This window comes from Scyliorhinus canicula, chromosome 2 (genome assembly GCF_902713615.1).
Source record: "Scyliorhinus canicula chromosome 2, sScyCan1.1, whole genome shotgun sequence".
NCBI classification, from domain to species: Eukaryota; Metazoa; Chordata; class Chondrichthyes; order Carcharhiniformes; family Scyliorhinidae; genus Scyliorhinus; species Scyliorhinus canicula.
Window position 1 is genome coordinate 176,357,211 of NC_052147.1, and position 21,096 is coordinate 176,378,306.

The 21,096-nt window shown below is 44.5% G+C and overlaps 1 protein-coding gene across 2 annotated transcripts in view; it reads left to right on the forward strand.

The window, feature by feature from the left end:
• The window catches only part of dnah7 (dynein, axonemal, heavy chain 7), a 498,762-nt gene that overhangs the window by 31,015 nt on the left and 446,651 nt on the right, over window positions 1–21,096 (forward strand). For both annotated transcript variants that reach the window (XR_005459743.1, XM_038789116.1), the window contains exons 4-7: window positions 1,027–1,183; window positions 2,203–2,296; window positions 15,999–16,179; window positions 19,112–19,181. Coding sequence is in view for 1 of the 2 variants with exons in the window: in XM_038789116.1 (XP_038645044.1) it covers window positions 1,027–1,183; window positions 2,203–2,296; window positions 15,999–16,179; window positions 19,112–19,181 (502 nt within the window). In the remaining variant the exon portion in view is untranslated. The remainder of the gene's footprint in view (window positions 1–1,026; window positions 1,184–2,202; window positions 2,297–15,998; window positions 16,180–19,111; window positions 19,182–21,096) is intronic.

The following is a 21,096-nucleotide window of genomic DNA, read 5'->3' on the forward strand; positions in this document are numbered from 1 at the left end:
TTGTTGGGTGGTTATTGCCTGGCACTTGTTTGGCATGACTGTTACTTGTTGGGGTAGTCATTGCCTGGCACTAGTTTGGCATGACTGTTACTTGCCACTTGTAAACTTAAGTTAAATGTTGTCCTGGTTTTGCTACATGCAGGCATGAATTGTTCATTAGCTGAAGAGGGCCTGAAGACTCTGAATCATCAGTAAACATCTCCTCTCCTGGCCTTATACTGAAGGGAATTAATCGATGAAGCAGTGGAAGGTGGTTGGACATTGCTTATCCCGGAAAATCTGAAGCTGCTCACTTTTGCTTGATAACTCCCAGCATGAGAATATTTTTTATTAATTGGCTGACTTTTAATGGTCACCAACCGGGGCCAGTCCACTGGCTCAAAAACCCCGGTTGCAACCCCACCATTGCCATTTCTGGGAGACCAGCTCAGGTTTAATAAAGTAGGCACTTGTCTGCCCAGTGTTGGGTTTTCCTGTGAGGGGAAATTTCCATTGAAATCCTGCCAGAGGATGGATGTCTTGCCTCTGAGATCTTCCAACCAATCAAAGGCCTGCAGCTCTTCAGTACCAATAGGACCACCGAGAGGTGGTCACTGCTGATACTCCAGTGTAGCCTGCACCGTGGATTACACTGAAGCCTCAGGACAAACCTGAGTTGGGGTTGGTTTGTGGTGCTAGACAGGGAAGCTACAGGTAAGATGGGGGGGGGGGGGGGGGGGAGAGGGGGGAGGACAATGGCATCTTCTTCACAAGCTCCTTCTGTCCCAGTGACATGGCCCTGACCCCACCAAACCTATGTCAGGGGAGGCAGTAAATTCCACCCAACATCTCACATTTGTAACATTTTCAAAACATGATCAGCATTTGGGTTGCTGAAGGATAATATAAAGAAGCCCTTTATGAAATAAGACAAATTGAAGTAATAACGCTATTGTTAATTTTAATGTCTGAGTGATGGAAATGAACTATTCCAAACTGTTTTTCTCCATAATAAAAACAATATCCTGAACAATTTCTTGATCACAGGGGGTTCACCTCCCCAAAAACGGAAAAGGAGTAAAGCATGGGAGCCTGGAATTCCTGGTGTCAGCCCAAGTGGAGGAACTCGGTCAAGCTCTGATGGAATTTCCCATCCAAAGAAGGAACGCGAGCAGTTTAGAACTACTCTAGTTAATATCATAATGCAAGTACATTTTCTGTTCTTAAAATGTTTAACCTTGCTCTAAAATGCCCATTATTGCCCAATCTGATGGCCACTTTTTTGTGTGGCTGCATCAAGCTGTGCATAGAACATAAGAACTAGGAGCAGGAGTAGCCCATCTGGCCCCTCGAGTCTGCTCCGCCATTCAATGAGATCATGGCTGATCTTTTGTGGACTCGGCTCCACTTTCCGGCCCGAACACCATAACCCTTAATCCCATTATTCTTCAAAAAACTATCTATCTTTATCTTAACAACATTTAATGAAGGAGCCTCTACTGCTTCACTGGGCAAGGAATTCCATAGATTCACAACCCTTTGGGTGAAGAAGTTCCTCCTAAACTCAGTCCTAAATCTACTTCCCCTTATTTTGAGGCTATGCCCCCTCGTTCTGCTTTCACCCGCCAGTGAAAACAACCTGCTTGCATCTATCCTCTCTATTACCTTCATAATTTTATATGTTTCTATAAGATCCCCCCTCATCCTTCTCAATTCCAACGAGTACAGTCCCAGTCTACTCAACCTCTCCTCGTAATCCAACCCCTTTGGTACTTTGGTACACAAACACTAAGTGTCTCTATGTGTTGAGGTTCTATTTGCTTGGTACTGTGAAGGATGGGTCTGGCCACGCTGTCGCGGAATGCTCCAAGAAGTTGGTTCATTGCAAATTAGTTGATTTTTCTATAATGTCTCGAGCTCCTGAACAGAATTTCAGCTGCACAGCTCTCATTTGGAATAAACCAAGAGGCCGAGAGAGACCACCATTCAATTGTTGTTTCAATTCAGACACCCTGCCCCATGCAGAGAGAATTTGAAGTTCTTCATTGGCAACTGATTCCTAACATTGCACTCCTGGTACCCGGTTAGTCTCGGTGTATCAGGTGAGCGATAACATGAGTGCCACAAAAATATGCAAATTGCTTTATCCCTATTTTAGTTCTGCTTGTGAGGCAGCCTTGTATAAGACTTCAGGACTTATGAGTTGTACTTTTTAAATAACAGGCAACATGAATGTGCAGCTAAACAGCCTCCTTCTTTGGATGAAATTGAGCCTTCAACATCTGGACCTCCTTCAACAGTGGAGAAAGACATTCTTGTGAGAAAAACATACTTTCTATTTAAACCACTTACTAATTTTCTTACTGGCATGATATTTTTGTACTACTTTTGTAAGGAACATCTTTTAAATCCTTGTCTGATCGTTGTGTCTTTTTAATCCCTGTCCTGTTGGCTGCTGCAACATTGTAGATTTTGGGATAAACTATAGACTTTTCAACCCGTCTTCACCCCCCGACCCCGCTTCAAGCGTTGTACTGGCCCAGGCACACCCCTTGATGCAGTGTGCTCTGTGGCATAATTCGTGATGTCATTTTCATTGACTTGGCTAGCAAACTATCCCCTCTTCTGGAATTCCAGGACATTTTCTGTTTTTGGTTGGGATTGGTAGAGTCTTTCAGAAGATTCTGGAGCAGAAGGCAAGTTCTATTTTTGTTTTCAGTTTCATTCTGAGAAGGTGCTGGGTGGAAGCTTGTTAAATGTCTCTCCCAGAAAGGCTGAAACTGATATCTGATGGCTCTGATAGCTGGGCTGGAGTGAGCAGGTCTGGACACACTGTGAAAGTGTAACTCCTGATTTAAATGCTGCAAGAATTATCTATCCAGTCAGGCCTGTGCAAGTTTAAACCTGTAAATACTTTAAAATAGATTGTTATTACGAGGGAGGAAGTGATAGGTGTGTTATAAAGCATTAAGGTAGACAAATCCCCAGGGACAGCTGGCATCTGTCTCAGATTACTGAGGAAGACAGGAGATGGGCCTCTAGCAGAAATGTTTGTTTCCTCGTTGACCACAGGTGAGATCCCAGAGGATTGGCGGATAGCCAATGTTGTTCCATTATTTAAGAAGTAGAAGCAGGGATAATCCGGGTAATTATAAGTCTGTGAGCTTGACGTCAGTGATAGTTACATTTTTTGACAGATTCTCCGAGATATTTGGAAGTGAATGGTGTTATTTGTGACAGACAGCATGGTTTTGTATGAGGTAGGTCATGCCTCATTAATTTAATTGAGTTTTTTTGAAGAGGTGACAAAAATGATTGATGATGGAAGGCTGTAGATGTTGTCTACATGGACTTTAGTAAAGCATTTGACAATGTCCCTTATGGCAGGCTGGTGCAAAAGATTAAATCACACCGGGTCAGGAGTGAACTAGCTAGATGAATTCAGAACTGGCTTGGCCATAGAAGACAGAGGTAGCAGTGGAAGAGTGTTTTTCTGATGGAGGTCTGTAACTAGTGTTGTTCAGCAGGGACCGGTATTGGGACCTCTGCTTTTCGTAATATATATAAATGAATTGGAAAAAAAAACGTAGCTGGTCTGATAAGCAAGTTTGCGGATGATACTAAGATTGCAGAAGTTGTGCGGATAGTGGTGAAGATTGTCAGAATACAGCAGGATATAGAAAGGCTGCAAAATTGGGCGGAGAAATGGCAGATGGCAATTTAACCCAGATTAATGTGAGGTGATGTATTTTGGTCAATCCAATTCAGGTGGAAGCTATAAAATAAATCACAGACACTTCAGGAACATAGAGACACAGAGATCTGGGTGTGCAGGTCCACAGATCCTTAAAAGTGGCAGCACAGGTGGAAATGGTGGTTAAAGAAAAGCATTTGGCATGCTTGCCTTCATAGGACGGGGTATCAAGTATAAAAGCTTGAAAATTATGTTACAGTTATATAGAACGTTGGTTAGGCCACATTTGGAATACTGTGTCCAATTCTGGTCATCGCGCTACCAGAAGTATGTGGAGAGAGTACAGAAAAGGTTTGCCAGGCTGTTGCCTGGTATGGAGGGTATTAGCTATGAGGAGAGATTGAATAAACTGGGATTGTTCTCCCTATAGAAACAGGCTGAGGGGGTGACCTGATAGAAGATTATAAAATTATTAGGGGTATAGTGTAGCCATCTAAGATGGACACTGGGCTACAAAATGGAGAACTGCTAAGACTGCAGGGAAAAACAGTCATAGTGAGGACACACAGCTTGCAAAAGACTGTTTTGCATTTTGCACGTACAGAAACCAGTTTCAAGCCAGGTGCAGAGTTTCAGCCAAAGGTGCAAATGGGAAACAGATCTGCATAGTAATGAGGTGATCCAGATCCAGACCCCGGACAATAGAAACATTTAAGTATCGATGGATACTTTTCCATAGACGCCCAGACAGAATGGCGCCAAAGCAACCAACACAAAGAGCCGTAGGGACCGCCCCACCCATCGAGGAACGACCCTAAGATTGGGGAGTTTGAAAGATATCGATTGGGAAAGACCCAATCGATACCTAGCAGGTGAAAGAACCCGCCCCAAGGGGCACGGACTTCTAGGACCTATAAGAGTAGGTCCCGCACATGGTTCGGTCTGTTGTTTTGCTCCGGCCCAGACCTGTTACATCGCATCCTGACTCCAGTTTCATCACCGGCCGTTGAGCCTCAGCCATCGAACTGTAGGTGCCAACACAACGATCGCTACGTGATCCAGACCTTGCTAGCCCTTGACAACTTTGCGAATCAGAAAGTTACAGACCAAGAACGGGACGAAGGCCTTGCTCCCTGACCTTGCCTGTTCCTGTCTAGATAAGTATTTAGTTGTTTAGTATTAGAAGTAAGTTAGTCTCTTTAGCGTATGCATGTGTATTTATTATATTTGTTATAATAAACACCAATCGTTTGGACTTACTAATCGGTGTACGGATAATTACTTTGAACCTGACCTTGATATACTTGTGACGGTGTCTCAATACGGCACCTGGCGACTCCGAGCATAATTACACATACAGAGCCATAGTAGTGTTAAGCACACGGCCTTTAAACGGAGGCGTGTTAATCACACTCCAGTAAAATGAGCAACAATAGATAGTGTGAACAGTTGGAGGATTTTTCCAGGGCAGAAATGACAATTGCAAGGGGGCAGAAGTTCAAGGTGAGGGGGGGGGGGAAGGTTCAGTGGAAATGTGCGGGGCATAATTTTTTACATAGAGGGTGGTGGTGGCCTGGAATGCACTGCCAAGTGAGGTGGTTGAGGCAGATATGTTAGCGACCTTTAAGACGTATCTGGATAGGCACATGAACAGATGGGGTATAGAAGGATATAGGAGATTGGTCTAGACAGGACAAGTGATCGGTGCAGGCTTGGAGGACCAAAGGGCCTGTTCCTGTGCTCTACTGTTTTTTGTTCTTTGTTCTCTGTTAGAAAGGCTGGGAAAGGCTCAGGCTGATATCTCTCCTGAGAATCCAAAAAGGGTCCTGAAGTCCAGGCCCTTTTCTCTCGCTCTCGCTCTCGCTCTCGCTCTCTCTCTCTCTCTCTCTCTCTCTCTCTCTCTCTCTGTATACCACAGCCGAACCCCGCACAAACAGCAGACAAGCACTCCAGAGGCAGAGTGGACAGAACATCCCTCTTGTACCTGTACTCTCAGGTACAGAATTCTAGTGCTAACTCAGTGAGCCTGAGAGTCAATCTGGTGGAGGCCTGTATAAGTGAAGGTGGCTCTCCAGAGGAATTCCTGCAGCCTGAGAGGTCTAACTGAAGGCAGACTCTAAAAGTTCGAAGCCAACTGATGTATTCAAGATCACCGACTACAACGACTACCACCTCATTGGCAAAGATTCATCTCAGCCCTTTTAACCTCTGTTATTTTGAACCTTTCCTACCCCCTCCACTTTGTTTCTTGTGTGTGTCTGAGTGGAGGGTGGGATGGGGTTTTGGAAATAGTGAGATTTGTAGACCATTGTTCTATTGTTGGGTTGGGACCTTGACAAGGTGTCACCTGCTTCCGCATTGGTTTTAAAAGTGTACAAACAGGAATTTGGCAGTGTTAAAGGTATATATATATAAATGCTAGGAGCATAGTAATTAAAACCAATGAGCTGAGGGCACAGAAAGACACATGGCAGCATGATATCATCGCTATAACGGAAGCTTGGCTTAAGGAGAATCAAGAATGGCAGCTCAAGTATCCCTGGATATAGAGTTTTCAGGCAGGATAGGGAGTGGTTTAAAAAAAGGTGGGGCATTATTGGTAAAGAATCAAATACAGCTGTGAGCAGGGATGATATACTAAATTAAGCATCAAATGAGACTATATGAGTTGAGCTCAGAAGTTTAAAAAAAGGGGAAGCCACACTATGAGGAGTGTCTTGTAGAACCCTAAATAGTGGAATGGATAATGATGGAACAGGAGTAATATGAAAAATTTTAAACTGGGGGAAGATGATTTTTGCAAAACTGAGAGATGAGCTGGCAAGAGTGGTCTGTACACAGCCATTCTAAAGGAATAACAATATCAAAGCAGTGGGAGACATTCAAAGGTGAAATTCGACGGGCACGGGTGTAGACATGTCCTCGCAAAGATACATGTCCTCCCGATTTGGAGACCCTTGGTTTTTCAGAAGCACACAGCCAAGAAAAGGCAGGAAAAGAAAACTTATGACATTTACAAAAGACTCAATATTGTAGAAAGTCTCGGAGTATAGAAAGTACAAAGGTGAAATACAAATGTATAAATGAGGAAAGTAAAGAGAGGATACAAACAAATATTGGCAGATAAAATCCTAAGATGTTTTACTAGTACGTTTAAGAGCAGGAAAATAACTGAGGGAAATGTAGGGTCTATCAAAGATATACATGGAAACTTGTGAGTTGATTTATTGACTCTCAATAAGTACTTTGTATCTTTCTTCCTAAGGAGAGGGATGATTCTGACATTCTAGTTAAAGAGGAGTATGAACTATTAGGAACAGTAAGCATAGTGATGGAGGAAGTACTGGGAATTGGCATCCTTTTAGGTGGATACATCACCAGGGCCAGATGGATTGTATCCCAGGCTGTTGAAGGAAGCCAGCGAGGAAACAATGGATGCTCTGATGCATTTTTCAATCCTCACTAGTTGCAGACAATTGGAGGTCTGCGAATGTTGTCCCATTATTTAAAAAGGGTGTGAGGGATGAGCCAGAAAATATTGTTTGACCAGTCTGACTTCAGTGTGTGGGAAAGTTATTGGAAACAATTTTGACAGACTGGATAAACTGCTACTTAGAAAGGCATGATTGATCAGGAATAGTCAGCATGGTTTTGTCCGGGGAAGATCGAGTTTTACTAGCTTAATAGAATTTTTTGAGGAAGTAACAGGAAGATTGATGAGGCTAGTGTAGTAGATGTTGTCTACATCCAAAGTGTTGTCCTTGTGGGTATGGTATATCTAGACTTCCAGAAGGCATTTGACAAGGTGCTGCATAAAAGACTGATCCAGAAGGTGAGGGTAGATTACCAGGTTGAATTGAGGATTGGCTGACTGACAGAAAGCAGAGGGTCAGGATAAATGGATACTTCTCCGACTGGCAAACTGTAATGAATGGGGTGCCGCAGGGGTCAGTCCTCTGACCTCAACTGTTTACAATCTATATAAATGATCTTTCAGCAGAGACAGACAGAGTATAACAAGGCACAATTTGAGGATGATACTAAAATAAATGGGAAAGCAGGCAGTGAAGAGGAGATACAGATGGATATAGATAGGCCAGGAGATTGGGCCAAAATGTGGCAGATGAAGTTTAATGTAGATAAGTGTGAGGTTATCCATTTTGGCCGGAAAAATAGAAAGGCAAGTTATTATCTAAATGGAAAGCAGATTCAAAATGCTTCTGGGCAGAGGGATCTGGGTGTCTTTGTTCATGAATCTCAGAAAGTTGGTATGTAGGTACATTGTGTAATTAAAAAGGCAAATGAAATGCTAGTGTTTATTGCAAAAGACTGGAGAATAAAAGTAGAGAAGTATTGTTGAAGTTGTATAGGGTGTTGGTAAGACCACATCTGGAGTATTGTATCCAGTTTTGATCTCCTTATTTGAGAAAGGATGTGGTGGCATTGGAGGCTGTTCAGATGAGGTCACCAAATTGATTCCGGGGATGAAAGGGTTAACTTTTGAGAGAGATTAAACAGTTTGGGCTTATACTCGTTGGAGGTTAGAAGGGTGAGAGGGGATCTGATTGAGGTATACAAGACACTAAAGGGGATTGATAAAGTAAACATGGACCAAATGTTTCCCCTTGTAGGGCAATCTAGAATGAGAGGTCACAGATATGAGATCCGTATTCCATGGGGACTTCAGAGATGTCTGCGATCTCCAATGGTTTCCCTGCATACGTCACTAGCTGGGCATTGGCATCCTTCAATGCTAAGGCACGTGTCCAGGAGTTTTGTCTTGTGTGCGGCGACTGATCACAGAGACTGCAGCTCTAGAATCAAGTTCCATCGTTATTGGGAATCCATTGATCTGGACTGTGAACTGGACAGATGCCACCTGTGGTGCTGAAATGCAGTAAAGGCAATGGGCTACCTCCGGGAGGTCATCTATGAAATGTGTCCACGTTCTGGGCGGTCATCGGTAGTGGGTGGGCATAGTGTCCTGTTGGCGTCTGTACCAAAGAAGACAATACAGGTATTTCCCCAATCAGAAACCCTGGCTCAACCAAAAGGTTCACTCCCTGCTGAAGTTCCGGATGGAGGCGTTCAAGTCTGACAACCCTGACCTATAAAAGAAATCCAAGTACGATGTACGGAAATACATCAGGGATGCAAAAAGACAATACCGCATCAAACTACTAGAGTCCCAGGCCAACGACACTAATCCATGACGACTATGGCAGGGCCTACACAAGATCACAGGCTACAAAGCAAGGCCAGGCAGAATATCTGGGGCTGGAGCATCCCTACCCGATGATCTGAACAAGTTCTATGCCTGCTTTCAGCAGTCAGCCAATGTATCAGTGCCTCCCGCCCCAACAGCCCTGGACATACCCACTGTTACAGCCTCAGAGGTAAGCGCTGCCGTCTTGAAAGTGATTCCGCGGAAAGCTACGGGCCCTGACGGAGTCCCTGGGCGATCACTCCGAGCCTGTGCAGAACAGCTGGCAAGTGCATTTGCAGATATCTTCACCACCTCACTCCTCCGCTTGAAGGTCCCCACCTCTTTCAAGAAGACCACCATAATAACAGTACCAAAGAAGAACAAGGTAGCCTGTCACAACGACCGGTGGCCCTAACGTCTGTTATCATGAAATGCTTCGAGCGGTTAGTCATAAGACGGATCACTGCCAGCCTCCAGACGGTCTCGATCCATTGCAGTTTGCCTATCACCGCAACCGGTCCACAGCAGATTCTATCTCACTGGCTGTACAATCAACACTCGAACACCTCGACAACAAGGACACCTATGTAAGGCTGCTGATCATAGACTACAGCCCCACCTTCAACACCATTATCCCAACAAGACGAATAACCAAACTCTGCAATCTTGGACTTGACCCCTCCCTGTGCAGTTGGATCCTCGACTTCCTCACCAACAGACCGCAATCTGTCAGGATAGGCAACAGCACCTCCTCCAGAATAGTTCTCAACACCGGGGCCCCGCAAGGATGTGTGCTCAGTCCTCTATGACTGTTTGTGGCAAGATTTAACTCCAACTCAATCTATAAGGTTTGCGGATGATATGACTGTGGTGGGTCGCATCTCAAACAACAACGAATCAGACTGCAGGAGGGAGATAAATCACTTGGTTGCATGGTGTACCGAAAATAACCTCTCTCTCTAAATGTTGGAAAGACCAACAAACTGATCATCCACTTCAGGAAGCGCAGCACGACAACACTCCCATCTGCATCAATGGCTCAGAAGTGAAGATGGTCGATAGCTTTAAGTTCCTGGGGGTCACCATCACCAACAGTCTGTCTTGGTCCACTCCCGTTGATGCAACAGTCAAGAAAGCCCAACAATGTCTCTACTTCCTACGGAGGCTAAAGAAATTTGGCATGTCTGCATTGACTCTCACAAACTTCTACAGATGTGCGATAGAGAAATGAAAATTGAAAATGAAAATCGCTTATTGTCACAAGTAGGCTTCAATAAAGTTACTGTGAAAAGCCCCTAGTCGCCACATTCCGGCGCCTGTCCGGGGAGGCTGGTACGGGAATCGAACCGTGCTGCTGGCCTGCTTGGTCTGCTTTAAAAGCCAGCGATTTAGCCGAGTGAGCTAAACCAGCCACTGAGTGAGCTAAACCAACCCCTGAGAGCATCATATCCGGCTGCATCACAGCTTGGTATGGCAACTGCTCGGCGGAAGATCGTAAGAAACTGCAGACTGTGGCCCAACGCATCACACAGGCTTGCCACCCCCACATTGATCTGTACATACCTCTCGCTGCCTCAGGAAGGCAGACAGCATTATCAGAGACCCCTCCCATCCAGGCATTGCCTTCATTCAGACCCTTCCATCAGGCAGAAGGTACAGAAGTCTGAAGACTCGCACATCCAGACATAGGAACAGCTTCTTCCCCATAGCTACAAGACTCCTCAACGACTCCCCTTCGGACTGATTTGTTCCCTGTAAGAACACTATTCACGATGCACAATGGTGCTCTAGCTCATGTATTTGCTTTGTTTGGCCCCTTGTTCCGCACTGTAACCAATCACTGTTTCGTCGATGTACCATTTGCCAATGTTCTCTGTTGATTATTCATGTGGCTACTATATACGTACTGTGTACATTCCTCGGCAGCAGAAAAATAATTTTCACTGTACTTCAGTACATGTGACAATAAATCAAATAAACATTTGGCAAAACAGTGTACCCGTTGCCAGGAGCACCAGAAGTTCCCACTGGCAGCTCCACTTCACCCACTGGAATGGACAGGCCGGCCATGGTCCCGCCTCCATGTGGATTTCATGGACCCCTTTGGGCAGCACGGTAGCATAGTGGTTAGCACAATTGCTTCACAGCTCCAGGGTTCCAGGTTCGATTCCCGGCTTGGGTCACTGTCTGTGCGGAATCTGCACGTTCTCCCAGTGTGTGCGTGGGTTTCCTCCGGGTGCTCTGGTTTCCTCCCACAGTCCAAAGATTTGCAGGTTAGGTGGATCGGCCATGCTAAATTGCCCTTAGTGTCCAAAACTAACCTTGGGTTGGGTGGGGTTTCTGGGTTATGGGGATAGGGTGGAGATGTGGGCTTGGTTAGGTTGCTCTTTCCAAGGGCTGGTGCAGACTCAACGCGCCGAATGACCTCCTTCTGCACTGTAAATTCTAAGGTTCTATGATTCCAAGGGGCAGTGTACCAACTGATAGTGGACGCACACTCTAAATGGTTGGATGTACAGACAATGACGACATCCACGTTGTGTGCCTCCACCAAACGTCTCCGGCAGACCTTTAGCTTCCACGGACTCTCGGAGGTCCTTGTGTCGGACAATGGCACTGCCTTCACTAGTTCGGAATTTGCGGATTTTATGAAGCAAAATGAAGTTTGTCATGTCCACACTGCACCCTTCCACCCGTCCTTAGATGGGTTGGCAGAACGTTCCATGCAGACTTTCAAACTGGGGATGAGGAAACAGACCGCAGGCTCACCAGAAACCCACCTCGTGCGCTTTCTGTTCCACTATAGGACCACGCAGCACACTACCGCCAGCTGAACCATAGGTCATAGACATAGAATTTACAGTGCAGAAGGAGGCCATTCGGCCCGTCGAGTCTGCACCGGCTCCTGGCAAGAGCACCCTATCCAAGGTTAACACCTCCACCCTATCCCCATAACCCAGTAACCCCACCCAACACTAAGGGCAATTTTGGATACTAAGGGCAATTCATCATGGCCAATCCACCTAACCCGCACATCTTTGGACTGTGGGAGGAAACCGGAGCACCCGGAGGAAACCCACGCACACACTGGGAGGATGTGCAGACTCCGCACAGACAGTGACCCAAGCCGGAATCGAACCTGGGACCCTGGAGCTGTGAAGCGATTGTGCTATCCACAATGATACCGTGCTGCCCCGTTATGCTACCGTTATGCTGGGTCATAGGTTATGCTGGGTCATAGGTTATGCATACGGTTGAGGCTCAGTTCATCAGAAATCGGGGTAAGGTCCGTGACAAGTCGGTACGGACCAGAACGCAGAGAGCCAGGCCCATCAGAGACTTGGCCGCTGGCGACCCCGTTTCCGTCAGGAATTTTACTGACTGGGCATTAATAATAATAATCTTTATTGTCACAAGTAGGCTTACATTAACATGCAAATGAAGTTACTATGAAAATCCCCGAGTCGCCACACATTATGGCGCCTGTTTGAGTACACCAAGGGAGAATTCAGAATATCCAATTCACCTAACCAGCACCTCTTTCGGGACTTGTGGGAGGAAACAGGAGCACCTGGAGGACCCACGCAGACATGGGAAGAATGTGCAGACTCCGTATAGATCGCGACCCAAGCTGTGAATTGAACCCGGGTCCCTGGTGCTGACGAGCAACAATGCTAACAACTGTGCTACTGTACTGTACCGTGTATTATGGATTCCAGGAATAGTTGTACAACACACCGGGCCGGTCTCATATACAGTGCAGGCGCAAGGAAAGGCCTCAAATCGACATGTGGACCATTCCGGATCCAGGTGAAACAGATACGCAAAAAACGACCATGGATCCTGAGACTGGTGGTGTCCCTCCTTTCCGGCGCAGTTGCCAGTGGTACCCAGTGAAGCGGCTGGGCCCGGTGAGTTGAAAACATCAGAGTCCCTCTGGCCTCACCTGAATATGATGTACCCAGATGATAGGGTAGGGCTTGCCCTTTTGTTCGTTGGACTGCTGAGATATAAATACCCAGGGCCGGGTGTGGGAGACCCTCCAGGGAGGAGGAGGACTGTATAGTAACCTGAACAAATCCAAACTTTTTGCTACAGACATCACTTCCGAGTGGCCGTTTGCCCGAGACTTTACACTAAGGTTGTTTTCGTTCAGGGGTGACTTAATCGAGTTGTACAAAATTGTGAAGTGCCTAGTAGGGTAGACAGAAAAGACTTGTTTCCCCTAGCGGAGAGGTCAATTACCAGGGGGCATAGATTTAAGGTGATTAGCAGAAGGATTAGAGGGAACATGAGGAAAAACCTTTTCACCCAGAGGGTGGTGAATGTCTGGAATTTGCTGCTTTTTTTGGTGGTTGAGGTGAATCTCTCAATGCATCAAAGTGCTGCAAACTGCAAGCCTACAGACTAAGTTCTGGAAAATTGGATTAAAATGAGCAGCAATTTTTTTTTTTTCCATTTCGGCCGGCCCAGACAGAATGGGCTGAAGGGCATCTTTCTGCACTGTAACTTCTCTATAGTCTTATATTCAAGGGTCTTTGATATCCTTTAGGGTAATCTCATCTTGTTTCCTGTGAGGCTACCCAGTGACATGGGGCGGCATTCTCCCCTACCCGGCGTGACGGAGGGTGCCGGCGTAGGGGAGTACCGCCAACCACTCAGGGGTCGGGCCTCCCCGAAGGTGGGGAATTCTCCCCACCTTTGGGGGCCAGCCCCGCGCCGGAGCGGTTTGCACCAGAAGACTGGCGCAAAAAAACCGGCGCCCCCGGCAGCGGGGCTGGCTGAAAGGCTTTCGCCGGTCCGCGCATGCGCCGGCAGTGACATCAGCGGCAGCTGGCCGCTGACGTCACTGCCGGCGCATGCGCGATGTGGGGTTCTCTTCCGCTTCCGCCGTGGCGGCCGCGGAGGAAAATAGTGCAGCCAGGGCACTGGCCTGAAGTCTGAGCGGGGGGCCCCGATCGCGGGCCAGGCCACCGTGGGGGCACCCCCCGGGGTTCGATCGCCCCCAGGACCCCGGGGGCCTGCTCGCGTCGCTGATCCTGCCGTTCCAGAGGTGGTTCAAACCTTGGTGGCGGGAGAGGCCTCCCAGCGGCGGGACTTCGGCCCATTTGGGCCGGAGAATCACCGCAGGGGCCTCTCCGATCGGAGTGGCGAGATTCCACCGCCGCCACTTCCCGGATGGCGGAGAATCTCTGCCACGGTGGGGGCGGGATTTTAGGCGGCCCCAGGCGATTCTCCGACCCTACTGGGGGTCGGAGAATTTCGCCCATGGTGTCTACTACATATTCTAATGTTGGTTGGACCTGAGGAGGGGACACAGCTTGTTCCAGATCAGCAGCTAGAGTGGCAGGAGCAGCAACTACAGCAGCAACAACTGCCTTCTCCACAGCTATTTGCAGCTAGAAAAGACGGGATGGACACAGGATTATATCTCAAAGACAAAACCCTCAACACAGGGGAACCTTCTTTGACTTCTTTGAACAGCACGGTAACAGAGGGCTCTGGCTCTTGCCATAGGTACTTGCAGACCTCTGCAATGTTTTGGAAGAAGATCTCTCAGAAGTAGGTGGCCACGCTGTGCCTCTGGCTGTCAAAGTTATCACAGCTTTCAGATTCTTTATGTTTGGATTCTTAAGAAATTCAGACTTCAGCCACGGTGTGGTATGTGAAAGAATGGACATTCCTCCTCCTGAGTTAGTTTAAATTGTCTGTTGGCCATTGACCATGATATCTGTATACAAGAAATACCTTTGCAGCTCTAAGAATCATATATCCTGTTTTTTTAGTATCGTCTATTTCTTGGACACAGGGATTGAAACGGTCTGTCTTTAAATTTTTGACCTGAAAATGGAAATTTCCTACTGCCGCAGCATACTGCTTTAAAATATGTCCTCTTGCATCAGGTGCGGCACTTGACTGCACAGGATTGGTGCTGATGTAGTTTTTTTTCCTGTAACAATGCAGACATAGAACAATGGCACGAACACACCCTCTTCATGCTGGCTCTCTTTTCTGGCAAGCATGTCGATAGTCCTAGAAGTGTACAATTAACATTCCTGATCAGCTTGGAGAAATGCCCATGTGATCTGGTTGCTGTAGCGAGAAACTCAAATAAAAATTATCCAGTCCTCTGGCACCACCCTTGTCCCCAATGAAGACTAGAAGATTATCACTTGTGCTTCTGCAATTTCCACTTTTGGATGCATCCCATCAGGCCCCATATCAATTAAAAAATTTTTTTTTAGAGTACCCAATTAATTGTTTCCAATTAAGGGGCAATTTAGTGTGGCCAATCCACCTAGCCTACACATCTTTGGGTTGTGGGGGCGAAACCAACGCAAACACGGGGACAATGTGCAAACTCCACGGACAGTGACCCAGAGACGGGATCGAACCTGGGACCTCGACGCGTGAGGCAGCAGGGCTAACCCACTGCACCACCATTCTGCCCTTGAACAGTATCAATTTTAAGTAAAGATAGCCTTTCTAACACCCCCCCCCCCCTATTGTAAATTATTCTGGTACCAGTTAACTCCTCTCTCAACTTGGCCAATTTAATTATTTTAGCCTTGAGATTGCAATTCTTGCCCACATTTAAAACATTTAGTATCTTGCTTTGTTTATATGCATGTTCTTAACTTAAACATAAGCAACAACATATGATTGAAATAATGCATGCTAATGACTTGAGCAGCTCAGAGATTAATACTGAAAATGTAATATTATCCATTTCTTAATAGTGACATTTTGACAGATTTAACATGGAAGACATGACAGTTCGTTATTACAGCTTATATGCTGTTAAACTTGTGATCATTGCAATGGTGCCATACAAATGAATGATTGATTGTTTTTAAAAATATTGAAAGTTTCAGTATGGAAGACCGTTTGTGCCTATGCTGTTTTTTTTTATGGGACCAATATTAAACAAATACCACCTCCATAGCTCTATTCCATTTGGCCTGTATATTCCTTTGCTTCTAGTCAATGAAATAGGAATACCACATAACCTAAAACATTTGGGTGCTATGCCTCTATTAACACACTTGTAACCAATGTCATATTATTGTAGAGTGTTATCAGTTATTAATTCCATGTTCTTGGCTTCTAATTCTACAGCGGTATTACTATTACATTAACCATGGAATAGATACAGAACATGTGGCTCCTATGGAAGACAGCTGGTTGGAAGATGTATTATCTCTGGTGCCATTCCGTCTCAAAACATACACTGGTACTATTGAGACACTTTCAGATGAAATGAAAGAAGATTATCTTCTTAGTGTAAAGAAGGCCATAGGTACATAATTATTTTTGCAATTATAGGAAATAATGACTCAAAACTTTCTAGGAAACTTGAGATAATTAGTAAAAATCATGTTAAGCAAGATTTTAGTTCCATAACTGATAGAGTGCATTACTAATGAGATGTGGTTGGGGTAGGTTTGTGGCATATATTATAAGAATTTAATTTAAGTTAAATATTTAAAGAATATAGGCTTCATTATATTTGCATACTGTTAGTGTGCTTAATTTTTTAAATTGTTGGAACAAAGAAACGAAAAGTGGCATGAAGAATAAGAAGAGCACATGCTGCTTGGACAATAAGAGACTAAATGAGTAGAGGAACAAAGGGATTTTAGGTGCTGATAACATAAATCGCTAAAAACAGCATTACAGATTAATGAAGCAATGAAAAAGCAAATCGAGCACCAGAACACTAGAAAAGTAAGATGTTGCATTAGGCTCTTGTAAAATAAAAAAAATAGAAGCATTGAATGAGCTGTCAAAATGGAGTTGGAACAATTATGTGAAAACTGAGAATGTAAAAGTATCAGAGAAAGCTGAAAAGGTCTTTAATCTAGAAAGGGTTTTTAATCTTGGAAATAGAAGGCTGAGCGGAGACCTGATAAAGGTCTTGAAAGAATTTGATAGGGTAGATACCGATTAAAATATTTCCATTGCAGGGAAGTCCTGAAGGTGGTAAATATAAGATAGTGTCACTGTCTCATTCATATCTGTTGGATATGAACGGTGGCTCAGTTGCTGGCACTCTTGCCCCAGAGTAATAAGGTTGTGTGCTCAAGTTCCACTCCAGGACTTGAGCACAAAATCTACTCTGACATTCCAGTGCAGTACTGAGGTAATGCTGCACTGTCGGAGCTGCTATCTTTTGGATTAACTCTTCTATGGATATAAAATATCCCTTTGCACTATGTCAAAGAAGAGACAGGTTTCTGTCTCTTGACCAATATTTATCTCTCAGTCAACATAAAAAACAAATTATTTGGTCGTCATCACATTGCCATTTGTGAGAGCTTGTGCACAAATTGACCAAGGTGCTTACTGAATTACAGCAGTAACTGCACTTCAAAAGTACTTCATTCATTCTAAAGTGCTTCTGGACATCCAGAGATCATGATAAGAACTATATAAATGCAAAATCTTTTATTTACAAATAAATCCAATTGGGAATTATTGAGAAAAGAGTTAAGAATTTGGAACATACAACCATCAACCATAAACAGTAATTGAGAAAAATGGTATAGATGCATTTAAAGAGATTTAAGCACACAAGGAAGAAAAAAACATCAAGCTCTGCTGATTGGGTTAGATAAAGAGGGTAGAGAAGAGGCTATGGCTGTGCATAAACACTGGCATAGACCAGTTAGATGAGTAGCCTGCTTCTGTGCTATATAGACTACATGTAACTATGTACTGTACTGTGAATGGATGCTTTGGTGAGATTTTAGAGAGTGCCCAACATATAAGTATAAACTAGTAGAACTAAATTTGTTCCCATTTGAGAAAATTGAGGGGTAATGTTATTTGTGATAAAAACAATGAACACAGATAATACGAAGATAACCATAATTAGGGGCTGGTTTAGCTCATTCGGCTAAATCGCTGGCTTTTAAAGCAGACCAAGCAGGCCAGCAGCACGGTTCGATTCCCGTACCAGCCTCCCCGGACAGGCGCCGGAATGTGGCGACTAGGGGCTTTTCACAGTAACTTCATTGAAGCCTACTCGTGACAATAAGCAATTTTCATTTTATTTCATTTAATTTCAATTAAGTTCAATGGCTTGATCTTTAACCACATATCTGGAAGGGATCAGTACAAAATTAGTAAGCCTTAAGCAGCTCTGATAATTTAAATAGTATCAATATAGTACCACTATACGGAATGGACTCTTGAAAAATGTTCCAACAACATGGAATGGACTCTTGAAAATTGGGAGACTGGGTTTTTGGAGATACGAGGATTGGCAAAATCAGTCATGGAGCCCGACATTTTCCTGCTGCTATTGCAAATTACCAGCAGCAGAAACCTTTGCGGCATGGCCGCCCACCAGATGGCCACTTGTGCCAATTGAAGGCAACCTCCTGCTCCTGTCAGTATTTTACTGGTATCAGAATGGGCTGTTCACCATGCTGCTTCTCAGGGTGGTGGGCCCTCCTTTGTGGCTGCTCCAGAATCCAGGACAACCCCATGGCTGATTGGGCTGGCAGCTCTGGGAGGTAGACACCAGTCCTCAATTGGACATTGGTTGAGGCAGTAGCCTCTTAATTTGCAGCCATTGGTAAAATGTCCTCCAGGGCCCTGCCAGTGCAGGGTCAGGTCCCACTTTTGGTTTCAGTGGCGATACCTTGTGGAAAAATTCAGCCCGTGGTTTTTATTAATTAATTCTTTTTAAAAAGTAGTTGGATAAATATCTCGTTATGAAAATGAAGTTTATAAAGATAACTACTGACACTCATGTCAAGCACATATGATTTCTGCCTTTAGAATGTGGGAAATATTGTTTTTCACATCAGTTGTTTTAACCTTTAGCCAAGTCTACTCAACTCCCCTTAAGAGTCTAAATAAATGGAGATTCTCCCATAATAGATCTTTTACATCAGCAAATGTGCAAATCTGAAATGAAAACAGAAGATAAAGAGAGCCATTTCTGATGGAAGCATCAATGTCCAAAATATTTAATTTCCCATTTTATGTTATGTGTTTGAAGACTTGTACCCTTTGCCTTTCTAAACTTTCTAATAAATGATATGCATTCCAAATATATTGTGCTGCTTATAGTGATTTCTAGAAATGTTATTTCAAGAATAGCACAAAAACAATTAATTGTATGTTATGCAGCAGTTGGCTAAGTTTGTGAGGACATTGATGTAAAAATGGCAATTGGAATATTTGGAAATTATTTACAAATATATTTCTCCCATTTTCAGTGGACTTTGTTTTAAGAGATCCCAGAGAGAAAGAGGAAGTCAAGAAAGAACTCCCTGTTCATCGTGCAGAGTAAGAAGGATTGTATGAAGTGAAATTATTCAAAGTTTACTTTATTTGTGTGTGACTACAGGAAGGATAAGTAGAACTTGGTGACAAGACTATGTGTTGCTTACATTTTTACCTACTCATTACGGCAGTTCAACTTGCATATCTGCGCTATAAGGTATCATACATGCAAAGATTATTATTTGATAGTCCATGCATTTCTTACGAATATAAATCAATATTTTTTTTAAACTACCTTTTTCTTGTGTATTTCTCTGATTCTTTAGTACAGCTTGTGTCTTTCAGCTTATTTTTCCACACTTTTTCTCTCTAGGGTTGTCTCACACCATGGTCAGAATTGAGTAGCCTTAGTAGGGATCCTAGCAATGAGCCTGAAAGTTGGGGGTGACTCCAGGTCTGCATTTTAAGGGGTCAGGCAATTAATTGGTTGCATTGGTGCTGCTATCCCTTTAGAGGATGACTACATAGCTCCCATGGGTGCCAGCCAAGTGGAGAGCTGGCTATTCAGCAGTCTCAGCAGTGCCAACAGGAGCAGTGGCCATTGCTGGGACTGCAGCTGGAAAAAGAGGAAGCGACGCTCTTACAACCAGGTAATTGGGATCTGAGGGCCGCTACCGGGGATCAGTCTGTCAGGTACCAGTGGTATGGGGTAGAGGGTGAGAGGTTGGTGATAACCAAGCATCCACTTTGCTGGTAAGTTGCTTTAATTTCCTTGTTGAAGAGTTAGTTTCCTCGTTGACGAGAAACTTTATCAAACGCCTTACTAAAGTCCATGTATATGACATCTACAGCCCTTCCCTCATCAATTATCTTTGTCACTTCCTCAAAGAATTCTATTAGGTTTGTAAGAAATGACCTTCCCTGCACAAAACCATGCTGCCTATCACTGATAAGTCTATTTTCTTCCAGATGTGAATAGATCCTATCCCTCAGTATCTTCTCTAACAGTTTGCCTACCACTGACGTCAAGCTCACAGGTCTGTAATTCCCTGGATTTTCCCTGCTACCCTTCTTAAACAAAGGGACAACATTAGCAAATCTCCAGTCCTCCGGGACCTCACCCGTGCTCAAGGATGCTGCAAAGATATCTGTTAAGGCCACAGCTATTTCGACCCTCGCTTCCCTCAGTAACCTGGGATAGATCCCATCCGGTCCTGGGGACTTGTTCACCTTAATGTCTTTCAGAATACCCAAAAATTCCCCTTTCCATATGACAACATGACCTAGAGTATTTAAACATCCATCCCTAGCCTCAACATCCATCTTGTCCCCCTCCTTTGTGAATACCGATGCAAAGTACTCATTAAGAATCTCACCAATTTCCTCTGAGTCCACGCATAAATTCCCTCTCTCTTGTCTTTGAGTGGGCCAATCCTTTCCCTAGTCACCCTCTTGCTCCTTACATACAAATAAAAGGCTTTGGGATTTTCCTTAACCCTGTTAGCCAAAGATATTTCATGACCCCTTTTAGCCCTTTTTATTGCGCGTTTGAGATTTTTCCTACTTTCCCGATATTCCTCCAAAGCTTCATCAGTTTTGAGTCGCCTCGATCTTACATATGCTTCCTTTTTCATCTTAGCTAGTCTCAAAATTTCACCCGTCATCCATGGTTCCCTAATCTTGCCATTTCTATCTCTCATTTTCACAGGAACATGTCTGTCCTGCACTCTAATCAACCTTTCCTTAAAAGACTCCCACATTTCAAATGTGGATTTACCCTTAAACAGCTGCTCCCAATCCACATTCCCTAGCTCCTGCCGAATTTTGTTATACTCTGCCTTTCCCCAATTTAGCACTCTTCCTTTTGGACCACTCTTGTCCTTGCCCATGAGTATTCTAAAACTTACGGAATTGTGATCGCTATTCCCAAAGTAACCACCGACTGAAACATCAACCACCTGGCCGGGATCATTCCCCA